Below are 14036 nucleotides of genomic sequence, written 5' to 3' on the forward strand. Positions count from 1 at the left end.
CTAGAATGGGGCGAGTAGGATCAAGGAAACCCCAAGGCGTTCTAACACATATGTAGAAGAATAAGAAGAACGACATAGAGTGAGGGTAGGACCGATCAGGGATAAAAAGAAAAGGAAATGTGTGCCTGGAGTCGGAAGAGGTAGGGGAGGTCCTTAATGAGATACTTTGCTTTGGTATTCACCAGAAGAGAGACCTTGACATTTGTGAGGATGGCTTAAGACAGACCATATGCTAGGGCATGTCGATGTGAGGAAAGAGGATGTGCTAGAACTATTGAAAGACATTAGGATAGATAAATCACTGGGTGTGCTGGTCAAAGGTTATTTGGTTACAATAAACCTCCTTAGGTGGTTGGAAGGAGAACTAGGGAGTTGATGGCAAATGCAGGAGCGGAGACAACTGGAATTACCATGGATGGGTGCTCGATAGTCGGTTCTCAATGTGGTGGCCATAGGCCTGTTTCTGTGCTGTATGATTATGCACAAGGTAGTACATTTTGATAGGAATGAAAAGAAGCCAAATACTGTGGAAAAACAAACGGAAAGAGAGATGGAGGAAGCAAGGGTTTTGTATCAACAATAGTAGAAGTACAGATTAATGCGACCATTTTGGAAAACAAGTTTGCGGTTCATTTTTTCTTTCAATGATAAATTTGAGAACTAAAGTTGTGTTCAAATTGTATAGAAGCTCAGTTAAACCCCATATAATGAAGAAAAGCAGAGGACACTGGATAAAGTGGAAAAATATTTGCTATGATGGTACTGATCTGGAAGCATTGAGCAGATGGGAGGGACTGTTTTGATGACAGAGGTCATTGGAGGGTGATGGGGGGAGATGGACATGATGGAGGACTTTGAGGATTATGAAAAGGTTTTGATGGGTAGACAAAGTGATGGTAGTAGAAACTTTTTTATATTAGAGTTATGAGAAATGTGGAACTTGCAGCCACAAGGATTGATTGAAGCAAATAGCATTTAAAGTGATGCTAGGTTAGTACATGATGGAAAGAAATAGAAGGCTATGTCGATATGGATAAGAACATAAGACATCGGAGCAGGACTAGGCATGTGATCCATCAAGCTGGCTCTCTGTTCCAAGAGATCATGGCTGATCTAGTCATTGATCTCAACTTCACTTCCTGAACTGTTGCCCAATAGTTCAAAAATCTATCTATTTGGCCGGAAGTTTAGTTAATAACTCGGCATCCACCATTCTCTGGGGTAGAGAACTCCAAAGATTTGGAACCTTCTGAGAGAAGAAGTTCTTCCTTGTCTCAATCTTGGATGTATATCCCTTTATCTGGAGCTTATTTCCCTAGTTCTAATTCCCCCAATAGGGAAAACATCCTCAAAACATTTGCCTTGTCAAATCCTGTCACAGTCTTATATGTTTCAATAAGAAGTTTTACTTCTCATTTTTTCTAAGCACCAGGTGGTTCAAAAATATTTAATTTTTTTTGTTATTTTAGATAACATTGGTTTAAAAAATGATTTATAAAATACATGATTGCAGCTGTCAGTTTAAGTTTGAACATTAAAAATGTACTTGGTCAATAGGCATGAAAAGAGAAGATTACATTAGGCTGCAAACTTATAAAAACTGCCAGTTTCTCTCATGAATCACAGATCATCTCATGTTATGAAAACCAAATTTCAAATCTCGTATTCATTGTTCTGACTTCTGAGAAAACAATGTATGTGCACCTCCACAAATAGAGTTGTTTACTGTTTCGTGCTCCTTTCCCCACCTAAATGGACGTGCCACATCTTCATTTTCTCTATTTGTAAGCAGTGTTGTGGCAGGTAATTAAAAAATCTATTGGGCCTTGGTTGACTGATTTAGGCTACTTGTACTCATGGAATATAAGGATGATAAGATATCTTTATTAGTCACATGTACATCGAAACACACAGTGAAATGCATCTTTTGCGTAGAGTGTTCTGGGGGCAGCCCGCAAGTGTCGCCATGCTTCCGGTGCCAACATTGCGTGCCCACAACTTCCTAACCCGTACATCTTTGGAATGTGGGAGGAAGCCGGAGCACCCGGAGGAAACCCACGCAGACACGGGGAGAACATACAAACCCCTTACAGACAGCGGCTGGAATTGAACCTTGGTCGCTGGCGCTGTAATAGTGTTACACTAACCATTACACTACTGTGCCTGCACATAATGAGGATATATGAACTTCATCAAAGAAAACTTCATTTTCATTTATATTCTGCTACACTGAGCCGGCATGATACTAAACAGCAATTTAGAATAACATTGGGGCTATGGTCTGAGTTTACTTTTTTTGGTAGCACTCTGGAAGACTGAATTCAGAATGCGCTCTAGGACTTAAGCCCATGGTCTAGGTTGACATTTCATTATTTTGCTGAGGGTATGCTCTGTTTTCAGTAGGGTCATCTTTCAGGTAAGGCAGTAAACCAATACTCTACCTGTTTCAACTCATTTACTGTTAAGTGGGCTTTACTTCATTTGTTGATGTCTTAGACAGCAAAATCCATTGACATTTAATTAGAATTCATTCAAACTCCAAGTATAACTAAAAGTTCCATGATATTCGCCTAAAATGTCAATAACAACAAAAAGCTTGGAGATAGTTACAGGTAAAAGAAATGAGGCTTTTTCAGGGTATCTCATTTTAAATCCTTGCAAAAAGTCCTTCACTTTGTTTCCTTCAGGCCCTTTTATCTATCTAGTCAGAGACCACTTGAACCAGTTGAACTTGGGATATTTTTCTATGGGATCGGGATATTTTAATTTTAACGTCATGCTGTCTTCTGTGCATCACACTGACAATACCTATACAGTATAGCTATTCTTCACCATCTGTTTTTGTCGGGTATATGTAACATGATTATCCTGAAGTTGGCAGTGATCAGCTTGAGGGCATTGATTAATTATATTTGTGCTACTGGTCTAGGGCTGAAAGCAAGAGGTCTAGCTTGCTACATCTGGCCTGAAATGAATTTGTAAACATCATTCACATCTGTTTACATGTGAAGAATGAAAGGTGATCTCATTTCTTACAGGACTCAATTGGGTGAAGTAGGCAGACATTTGAGGAGTATAAAACACAGCTCGCTATCTCAGAAAAAGGGATTGCAGTCATTGCAAACATTCAAAACAAAGATTGGTGGATTTTTAGGTGTTCAAGGAATAGAGGGATATGGAGATATCAGCAGTTTCTTGCACAGAGGTAGAAGATCAGCAATGATCTTGATGAATGGCAGAGTTAGCTTGAAGGGGCAAATGGCTGCACCTGCTCCATGTTTGTATTTTTATTACGTATTTTTCTGAGAACCAGTTAAACTTGTTAGAATGAAATCAACTTGTGTGTTGAGTTATTTCACTTCTTAAATTAACTAATTTATACTTGTGTTTCTTCATCTTTTCATCCTTTTCTTCTGTTCATTTAGTTCTTGATTACTGTGGGAGAAAACTTGGATTACCTCAATGGTGTACATACGGTGTTTGGTGAGGTGACTGAAGGCATGGACGTTCTAATGAAGATCAATGAAGCATTTGTCGACAAGGATTTCTGTCCATATCAAGATATTAGGTCTGTGTAGTTGAGTTATTTAATAAAAAGTATTGGAGGTAAAGCGTTGACAAAACTTAAAATTTCTTATCATATTACAGCCTTTAGATATTAAAGAAAATGTTACCAGAGTACGTGAATGTAATGACATAAACCTAGTTCACAGTCATTTTTGATTATTTGATCTTGCAACATTTGTTTTAAATTACTATTTTGTAAAATAGCAGATGTCCTGGTTCTTGCAGAATTTTCTTTTTCTGCTGCTTGTTGTTCTGCTTTTTAATTCTGAAGAATGCAGAATATAGAACAGGTGGAAAATTGGGCAGAGTGTTGACAGATGGAATTTAATCCTGACAAGTGTGAGGTGGTGTATTTTGAGAAGTCAAATACGGCTAGGAAATACACGGTAAATGGTAGGAATATTGATGAACAGAAGAAGGGGTTTAAGTTCACTGTTCCCTGAAAGTGACAACATGGGTGAAGAAGGCATATGGCATACATGACTTCATAGGTCAGGGCATAGAATACATGTTGGGATGTTATGTTGCAACTTTACAAAACATTGATTAGACAGTACTTGAAGTATTACATGCAGTTTTGGTCACCACACAATAGGAAGGATATGGTTGTGCTGGAGAGAGTGCAGAGGAGATTCATCAGGTTGTTGACCAGATAGGAGAACTTTAGCAATGGGGAGAGATTGGATGGGCTAGGCTTGTTTTCCCTGGAGCAAAGGTGGCTGAGGGGGTGATCTGATAGAGGTATATATAATTAGAGGCATGGATAAGGTAGATGGAATCTTTTTCCCATGGTAGCAGTATCAAAAACAAGAGGGCATAGGTTCAAGTTGAGAGGAAGGTGTTTTAAAGGGGATTTGAGGGGAAAGTTTTTTTTATACAGAGAGTGGTTGATAGCTGAAACTCACTGCTAGAGGAGGTGGTGCAGTAAGATGCAGTCACTCTGTTTAAGAGACATTTAGACAGACAATTGAATAGGCAAGGAATAGAAGGATGTGGACCTAATACGGACAAATGGGATTACTGTAGACGGGCAAAAATGTTGACATGGGCATGGTGAGATGAAGGGCCTGTTTCTGTTCCGTACAATTCCAGGACTGCCTGTGGAAGTTGATAGAATGAGTCACACGGGAGACCAAAGTTGAGATAGTTAGTCTTTATGTAGGAAGAATGCATATGTGGATTTATAACCTAAGGAAACCGGCCGTATGGTTTAATTTCCAATAATATCCCCCATATTTTAATTTTATCTCATCCTAGTAATATATTTTCTTCGCTACCCTGTACTCACTAAACAAATACAATTCCTCAAGTAGGAATGACTTGGACATTTTATTCAAAAGATTTGAAAACTTGTAGCTCAGTGGAAATGATCCACTCATTTGCTAACTTAGATTATTTTAACACTAGATGTCTTGTAGTCGGGAAAGAAAATTATGTTTTTAAAATGCATCAATTCAATGAATAGCTTCTAGCTGATTGCAATAATATTTAGTAGAGTGGTTTGTATTGAACAGTTGCAATGCATACTGTGTGCAGAACCTAAAGCTACTGTCCTTCCATGTATTGCTGCTCTGTATTTAAACTGTAATTTGAAATAGCAGATAACTTGGTAAACATGTTTTCCATATAGTTGTCACATGTAACAAAGAGGAAGCCTAGACTGCCTATTCCAGTTATTTGAAAGAGCTACAAAGTATTTTTACTTCCCTGCTCTTTCTCCATAGCCCTGCAGAATTTTCCCTTCAACTATTAATTAATTCCCTTTGACAATTATCATAGAATCTGCTTTCATAGTCTTATAGGCAATGCCTACCAGATACAATGATCAGCTGTTTTTTTCTAAACTTTTATCCCTTTGGTTTTGTTTTGCATCTCTCCCAGTCCTTAGGATTTTCACTTGCATTTGTATTTCATTAGTTGTATATTACCTCTCACTTTTTCTCTTGACCAGAATTGTTTAATTAAACAAGGAGAATTCTCAACATTTCATGGGGATGTTTGCTTCTTCATTGAATTAATTACTTTCTCAAACACTCCTAATCTTCATTTATGCATGTACCTGTTAGAGATCTGTCTAGTTTGCTGTGAGTTATTTTCTTCATAAGCAGCCTTGGCCAAATATAAATATTAGTTCGTGACTCATCTGTGTGTCAATCTATTCATGCTTCCTGGTACTTTTAAAAAAAAATTGTTTCCCATTTCATTGACCTTAATTAAGGATGTGTTCATATATTCAGTTTATTGGAATAACTTGATTCCACAATCATGTGAAAATGTGTTGTTTAAAGTCTGTACACAACGATGCACTCCACATATGAGCTCAAACTGTTGGAATCCATTTACCAGGATTGGAATGTGTTAACAGGTCGTTGTTGCTCTGGGGGAAAATTGGCTGTAGAAACTACTGGAATGAAAGCTAAAGCTTAGTCCAGGCCTCTGTTAATGCTAGAAACAAGAATTACATAGAACGTAGAACAGTACAGCACAATACAGGCCCTTCAGCCCACAATGTTGTGCCGACCTTTAAACCTCACCTAATACTATCTAACCCCTTCCTCCCACATATCCCTCTATTTTAAATATATATGTTTATCTAGTAATCTCTTGAATTTGACTAATGTACCTGCCTCCACCACTGCCTCAGGCAGCGCATTCCATGCCCTAACCACTGTCTGGGTAAAAAGAACCTTTCTCTGATATCTCCCTTGAACTTCCCACCCATTACTTTAAAGCCATGCCCTCTTGTATTGAGTATTGGTGCCCTGGGAAAGAGGCTCTGGCTGTCCACTCTATCTATTCCTCTTAATATTTTGTACACCTCTATCATGACTCCTGTCATCCTCCTCCTCTCCAAAGAGTAAAGCCCTAGCTCCCTTAGTCTCTCCTATTGTTGATAGTATTATGTAGATAGTCTTTGAGAATCCTCCAAACACAGTTGCTTGTACATAGATACATAGAGTTCCTCTTCCAAACTGTGGACACCTGAAACTCATCAAGGAAACAACATGCATTGATTGTTTGAATTTTAGTGAAAATAATCTTTCCATTCTCAAAAATACTATGGGCAGTTTTGTGAAGCATCTATCATCTAGTTATATTTGTCTTCAGCTACTTCCTGCTTTTATTCAACCTGTTGTCTCAAAAAATAGGCATAAAAGCCATCAAGGCAACAGGAATTATCTCACGTAAAACATTTTACCATCGCATAGAGCAATGATGATTATTATGTAATAATATAATTTAAGGATAATTGATGCCCATTCATTTAATGGAACTTTTCAGGAGTTCATTATATAAATTATTTGATATTTTATAATAGGATAACCCATACAGTAATACTTGAAGATCCATTTGATGACCCTCAAGATTTGCAAATTCCAGATCGTTCACCAGAGCCTACCAAAGAACAGCTTGATGTGAGTACTTACTTGAATATTTTCCACATCTTCAGGTTTTTGTTCTTGATAAACTTGTGCATTGTCTTCAACTCTCCTTTAAGGCTCTGGAAATCACATTTTATATTGTTTTATTTTTCAATGGTACCCCTAAAAGAAAATTATCTGATGTCCTCAACTGGAAATTTGATGTCCTTACCTGGAGAATTGATGTCCTCTGTAGTTGACATGAGCTCACATAACTCCATCCCACAGCAGCCTATTCAGTCCAGCCTTGTTTCCATTTCTGAACTACAAGAAGTCTAGAATGCCATGTCCCAGCCTAAAAATAGCAGATGATATCCCTGCTGAAATCCTAAAACTCAGCAATGAAGTGCTTCCATCACAAATCTATAGTCTTGTTGCCCACATTTAAGAAGAGGAGGATATTTCAAGAAAATTCGGAGCTGATCACTTGAGGAAAGGGGTGTTTGAAGGTCAAAATCTCAACCTGGCACAAACCTCGTTGTCTACTGGGTAACAGTGATTCTGCCTTCATGCATACTTCTGAGACCTGGATTACCTACAGGAGACATTTCAAAGCATTGGAAAAATATTACCTAAGCTGTCTCTGCAAAATCCTCCAAATTCGTTGGGAGGACAAGCAAACCAAAGTCAGCATCCTGTCCCAGACCAAACCCCAGCATCGATGCCCTAGTTAGACTGTCAGTAGCACTGGGCAGGCCACATCATTCGCATGCCCAGCATTAGATCTTGAACTCTGTCATGGGAAGAGGTTACTAGGTGAACATAAGACTGAAGAATTTGCTTAAAGACTCCTTGAAGAAATGCAACATCTCCATTGACTCCTGGGACTCTGGACTGTGACAACTCAGAGTGGAGGAGGAACATTCAAGATGGTATTAGGAGCACACAGAAACCACGCACCAGCAGTGAAAGGAGCAGACCACCTCACAAGCTCCCCACCTGCCTGTCCCATCTGTGGTAGAGTGTGGTTCTCACATTGGTCTTACTAGCCATCACAGAAGTTGGAGTAGAAACAAGTCATCTTCAATCCCACAGGACTTCCCAAAAAGGAGATCTGATGTTACATACATTGGGCATGCAGAACAAATGCAGTCTTCAGAACAGCTGCTTAGGTGAAGTGTAGTTTGCGAACAGGCAACAGTAGGACAAGAGCAGACACCAGCATAATTGAACCATCCCATTAAGGTTCCATTTTTTATATTTCTGTTACAATGGAATTTTGTTTGCAAATTTTTATTTGGCACCTTGCAAATAAGTGTTCCTAACAATTAATGCACTGTGCTGCCTTTTCTAAAGGATGTGTAATAAGTTACATTGGCACTTGCCAAATGTGCTGATAGCTGGTGTTTTTTAACATTAGGAATGGTTTTAAAAATCCTTTGACAACTAACATGCTGTCAAAGGCTGTCCAAAACATCTGAATCCTCCATACTGCCTGATTTGCCTTTCCAGGTGTAGGTGGTCAGCTCAGCCACCCCACTGCATTCAGAAAACGTATGTGTGGGCAGGTGGAGACCACAAGTAATGAGTCTGGGTAGCGAGCCAGGTCTAGAGTGGTCTGGGCCATTATAAGTTTACTTAGAAATGTACACTTAGTGTCCAGTGTTTTGTGGTATCTTCAGGTTACTTTTAACTTTTTGGAAGTTTCTGAAACTACTTTGGAGTTGCTTAAAATGTGAATGAATTAAGATGAAGTAACTTGAATCTTATTTTTATTTTTTCAAATTGTCACACATCAAAACATAGCAATTGCAAGAGAAATGAGCTATGGTTCTTTTAGCTTTCCTATGTCCTGGTGGTCACATAATACAACAATAACACAAGTGTTGATTTAATTAGAGAAACAAAGGACTGCAGATGCTGGAATCTAGATGAAAAACACGATGATGCTGGAGGAACTCAGCAGGCTAAACAGCATCTGTGGAGAAAAGTAGGCGGTCAACGTTTTGGGTCAGGACCCTTCCTTTGGACTGAAGATAGGAAAAGGGGAAGCCCGATATAGAGGAGGGAAAAGCAGAGCAGAGATGGGTGGACAAAAGAGGGGAGGCGGGGTGGGCACAGTGTGGTGATAGTGATAGGCAGGTGTGGGGGAGGAGGGGAGAGCAGATCCACTGGGGGATGGGTCAAAGGTAAGGAGAGAAAGGCAAAAAAAAGGGGAGGCTAGGAAAAGGAAGAAGAGAAGAAGCCTGGTTTGGGGGGGGGGGGGGGGGGGGGGGTATTACTTCAAGTGGGAGAATTCAATGTTCATGCCATTGGGCTGTAAGGTTCCAAGACAGAAAATGAGGTGCTGTTCCTCCAGTTTGCTCTTGGAATTCTCCTGGCGGTGAAGGAGGCCGATGACTGATATATCAGTGATAGTGTGGGAGGGGGAGTTGAAGTGACTGGCAATGGGGAGCTGCAGATCGCAGTTACAGGCAGACCGCAGGTGTTCTGTGAAACGGTCACCTTGTCTGCATTTGGTGGCCTCCTCCACATCCCCATATCCGCCTATCACTATCTCTTACCTGCATCTACCTATCACCACCTTGTGCCCACCCCGCCTCCCCTCTTTTGTCCACTTATCACCACTCTGCTTTTCCCTCCTATATATTGGGCTTCCCCTTTTCCTATCTTCAGTCCTGAAGAAGGGTCCTGACCCAAAACATTGACCGCCTGCTTTTCTCCACAGATGCTGCTTGGCCTGCTGAGTTCCTCCAGCATCATAGTGTTTTTCATGTTGATTTAATTATAGCAGTTAATTAGTTATGATGCACAAGATGTGGAAAATTCTTGCCCCCACATCCCCACCTATAGTGAAAAGTTTTGGAAACCTTTGGACACCTATCTCTGCTTGGCAGGTCACGCTTCATATTTCAACTTATTCTTACTCTACCCAAAATACTATTTTAAAATGAAATTATCTAATACCTATGGTAATGTACAACTAACAATTGCTTTAACCCTCACACTTTCTCACTGAAGTATCTTTTCCACAGATCAGTTTGAATTTATTCCCTTCTAAGTGCCAGTTGACTGAAGAACTATTTCTACTGTTCTAGAAAAGATCAGTCAGCTTGTTGTACAGAGATTATATCATCTCCCGACCCTCATTTCACAGAATAGATTTGCTCTGTTTGCTCCTCATAATTGATTTGAGTTTTTTTACACTCAGCTCTTTAGTCAGCATTAGTCCATAGTCAATGGAATTTTATACACTTTGCCACTTCTTGGAGCACAGATTTAAAAAAAATCTATATTATTGAAACAACAGTTTAAGTAGAAATAGAGAATGGTTAGTGGATACTAAGATATTCTGAAGTTGCCTAGAGAAGAACTCTGTGTTGATTTGTTATTCATAAGAGGTGGGATAACTGATCTGACCTGATGATCATTTTCGATGCATCGCCACCAGAAAAAAATCATAAAAATAATTTTGCCACATGATGACCAGAACAAGACCCAGATGCAGCCTGTGAAATAGCCCTGACAGGGAGCAACATTGAAAATTAGCCAACTACCTTCTACAGAGAGATGATCAGTTTTAATAGTGCCTCATGAAAATTCTGAGCCCTGTTTATTTAACTCGGTGTGTATTTTCTCTGTTCTTGATTCATTTAATTATCTTGGAAACAATACAAATTGGTTGTACTCACAAATGATGCAGAACCATGAGGGGTATAATTGAGTTATAATAAGGAGCCAGATTTGCAAAAGAAAAAAAACCTAAGTAGGCAGTTAAGTCACTGATGAAATTTAATGCAGACAAATGAATAAAAAGTACAGAGTGCCAGAAACACACACGAGCATTGTGAATGGTTAAGACTGGCTAAAGGTTTGAGACATTTTAATCTGTCAGTTGAATGTTGGACAGCAACAAGCAAAATGAACAATGAAAACCACTAAACTAAAACAAGTCACTGAATGTGTACTGGTCAGATTGCATCTAATAATGTGGTGTAATGATAGTGAAACAAACATTCTTTGAAAATGAAGTGAGTGACATGGCATAATGACAGGGCATTAGCGATAAATCCCCATTGTACCTGGTAAATGAGGCATGTTTTTGCATGAAGACAGCATTACTTAGTAGAATTACTGTTCTTGATCATAACATCATTAATGTTTTCATTTAGAGTGGCAGAATAGGCGCTGACGAAGAAATAGATGATAGCAAAGGAAAAACTGCAGAGGAAATTGAAGAAGTATTGGCAGAGAAAGAAGCAAGTACACGGGCCATTCTGCTGGAAATGGTAAGTAAGCTCTTTAAAGGGCATTAAGATGTTTTTGGAAGCACGTAAAATATAAAACAACCTATTCCTTGTTTCCCTAATTTACAAATATGAAGAAAAATTATTCACCCCCGTGTCTTTCATTCTTCACAGTAAGCTGGGGAAACTATCCCATTGAACTGTGCTTTATTCAACAGTTGTATAATCTTACAGCTTTGACCAAAGTACAGTGGGGTTGGAGAGCCAAAAGATTTGCAGAAAAATTTAGATTTGTTGTGCAATTGAACAAGTCAATGATAAATTTAACACCATAAAATACAGGTCAAAAATGTGTGTACCATAAATACATAATAAAGATCAAAAAAACTTTAAAAGTTGGAAATCTGAAGTAAAAGCAGAAAATGCTGGAAAAACTTACCAGGTCAGGCAGCAACTGTGGAAGGATTAATATTTCAGCTGAAGGACTCTCATCAGAACTGAGAAAGAGAGAAAGCCAGTTGATCTAGGTATCTGAGAAGTTGGGGGAGGGCAGTGGTGGAGAAAAGGGAATTTTTTCCACCACTGGGAAAAGTGTTAGGGTGAAATAATATAGCCATTAATGTGCAGTTAAACTTTGTGGTGTGTGTGATGTATCGCTAATGTTGTGGAGTCTAGGTAAATTATAGTCTGGCCTATAGGGACATGCCCAGCATGCCAGAATATACAAATGAAAGAAAAAAAAGAAAGGAATACCAGGTAAAAATGGCCAGTCCTGATACAAACAGAAAGAAAAAGCAAGTTACTTGAAGTTGAAGAATTCAACTTTAAGTCCTGCAGGCTGCAGAGTGCCCAGATATAAGATGAGGCTTTGTTCCTTGATAAGATGAGATTTCTTTATTAGTCACATGCACATTGAAACACACAGTGAAATGCATCTTCTGTGTAGAGTGTTCTGTGGGCAGCCCACAAGTGTCGCCACGCTTGCGGCACCAACACAGCATGCCCACAACTTCCTGACCCATACGTCTTTGGAATGTGGGAGGAAACCGGAGCACCTGGAGGAAAGCCATGCAGACACTGGGAGAACTTACAAACTCCCTACAGACAGTGGCCAGAATTGAACCTGAGTTGCAGGCGTTGTAATAGCGTTATGCTAACCGCTATACTACTGTGCCTGCCTTGAGCTTGCATTGGGCCTCATTGTAACAGTTCAGGAAACCACAGACAGACAGAGGTCGGAGTGGGAATAAAATGGGGAATTATACTTAATGACTGAAAGCAAAAGAAAAGACTTGCATTTATATTGTGTCTTTCACAGCATCGTGACTTTCCAAAATGCTTTTTAGTCAATTAAGTACCTTTTTGTGTGCAAATGTGGGAAAGTTGCATCCTGCAAATATCACAGAAGTAAATAACTATATAATTTGGGGTAATGGTGTGATTTGAGGGATAGATATTGACTAGTATATTAGGGAAAATTCCCCTCTTTATCAAAATATCGCATTAGGATATTTTACCCAGGAGGGCAGACGGCGAGACTGCTGAGTAAATTGGTTTATTTTTGTCACATGTCCTGAGGTACGGTGAAAAACTTGTCTTGCATACTGTTCATACAGATCAAGTCATAACAAGAGTGCATTGAGGTAGTACAAGGTAAGAATGCAAGTGTTACAGTTACAGAGAAAGTACAGTGCAGATAGACAATAAGGTGCAAGGTCATAACGAGGTAGATTGTGAGGTCAAGAGTCCATCTTTTTGTACTAGGGGACCGTATAATAGTCTTATAACAGTGAGATAGAAGGTGTCCTTGAGCCTGGAGGTACATGCTTTCAGGCATTTGTATCTTCTGCCTGATGGGAGAGGGGAGAAGAGAGAATGTTTGGGGTGGGTAGGGTCTTTGATTATGTTGGCTGCTTTACCGAGGCAATAAAGTATAGACACAGTCCGTGGAGGGGAGGCTGGTTTTTGTGATGTGCATTGCTGTGTCTGCAGCTCTCTGAAGTTTCTTGCAGTCACGGGCAGAGCATTTGCCACACGAAGCCGTGATGCATCTGGATATGATGCTTTCTGTGGTGCATTGATTAAAAATTGGTGAGGGTCAAAGAGGACGTGCCAAATTTCTTCAGCCTCCTGAGGAAGTAGAGGCCCTGGTGAGCTTTCTTGGCTGTGGCGTCTACGTGGTTGGACCAGGGCAAACTATTGGTGATGTTCACTTCTAGGAACTTGAAGCTCTCAACCCTCCTGACCTCAGCACCATTGATGTAAACAGGAGCATGTGCACCTCCCTCCTTCCTGAAGTCAATGACCAGCTCTTTTGTTTGATTAAGTGCCAGCCTAGATTTTGTACCCATAACTCTTTTGGGGCAAGAGTGTAACTGAGTCAGATTGGTAAAAGGGAGTTATAGTAAGACACAGTTAATGTCCAAGTAATATTAAAATTCACAACTGAATTGTTAAATATAAAGGAACATGAGGGTATATTAGAGGTTATGCTAATTTTTTTCAGTGCTCTGATTAGTTCACTGTTGTGCATGTTGGCCACTATATCAGTTAGTAGAAAGCATGCAGAAAAGATCAACATCTCAAATCCCAGATCTCATGGAAAAGAATGAATGGATAAATGTTTAAGTTAACAAGTCCAGTGGAAATGCATTAGAGTGTATAAAGCATATTAAATGGAACTTATCTTCTTGTATCCATTTTTCAATTGACAGGTACTATGCAAAGATTGTGAATTAACCTTGGCATGCTTCTAAAGCATACGTGAGATGTCTTTGAACTGTCAACAGAACAAAAGTTGGGGCAGTCGCAGGTCCAGGGTATTGTAGTAAAACCTTATTTCACTGTATGTCCTCTTGAC

General features: G+C 39.5%; 1 protein-coding gene across 2 annotated transcripts in view; it reads left to right on the forward strand.

Moving 5' to 3' along the window:
- The window catches only part of ppil4 (peptidylprolyl isomerase (cyclophilin)-like 4), a 38637-nt gene that overhangs the window by 8982 nt on the left and 15619 nt on the right, over positions 1-14036 (forward strand). For both annotated transcript variants that reach the window (XM_052025407.1, XM_052025408.1), the window contains exons 5-7: positions 3426-3568; positions 6887-6983; positions 11102-11218. In XM_052025407.1, coding sequence (XP_051881367.1) covers positions 3426-3568; positions 6887-6983; positions 11102-11218 — 357 coding nt within the window. The remainder of the gene's footprint in view (positions 1-3425; positions 3569-6886; positions 6984-11101; positions 11219-14036) is intronic.

Source organism: Pristis pectinata, chromosome 10 (assembly GCF_009764475.1).
Source record: "Pristis pectinata isolate sPriPec2 chromosome 10, sPriPec2.1.pri, whole genome shotgun sequence".
NCBI lineage: Eukaryota > Metazoa > Chordata > Chondrichthyes > Rhinopristiformes > Pristidae > Pristis > Pristis pectinata.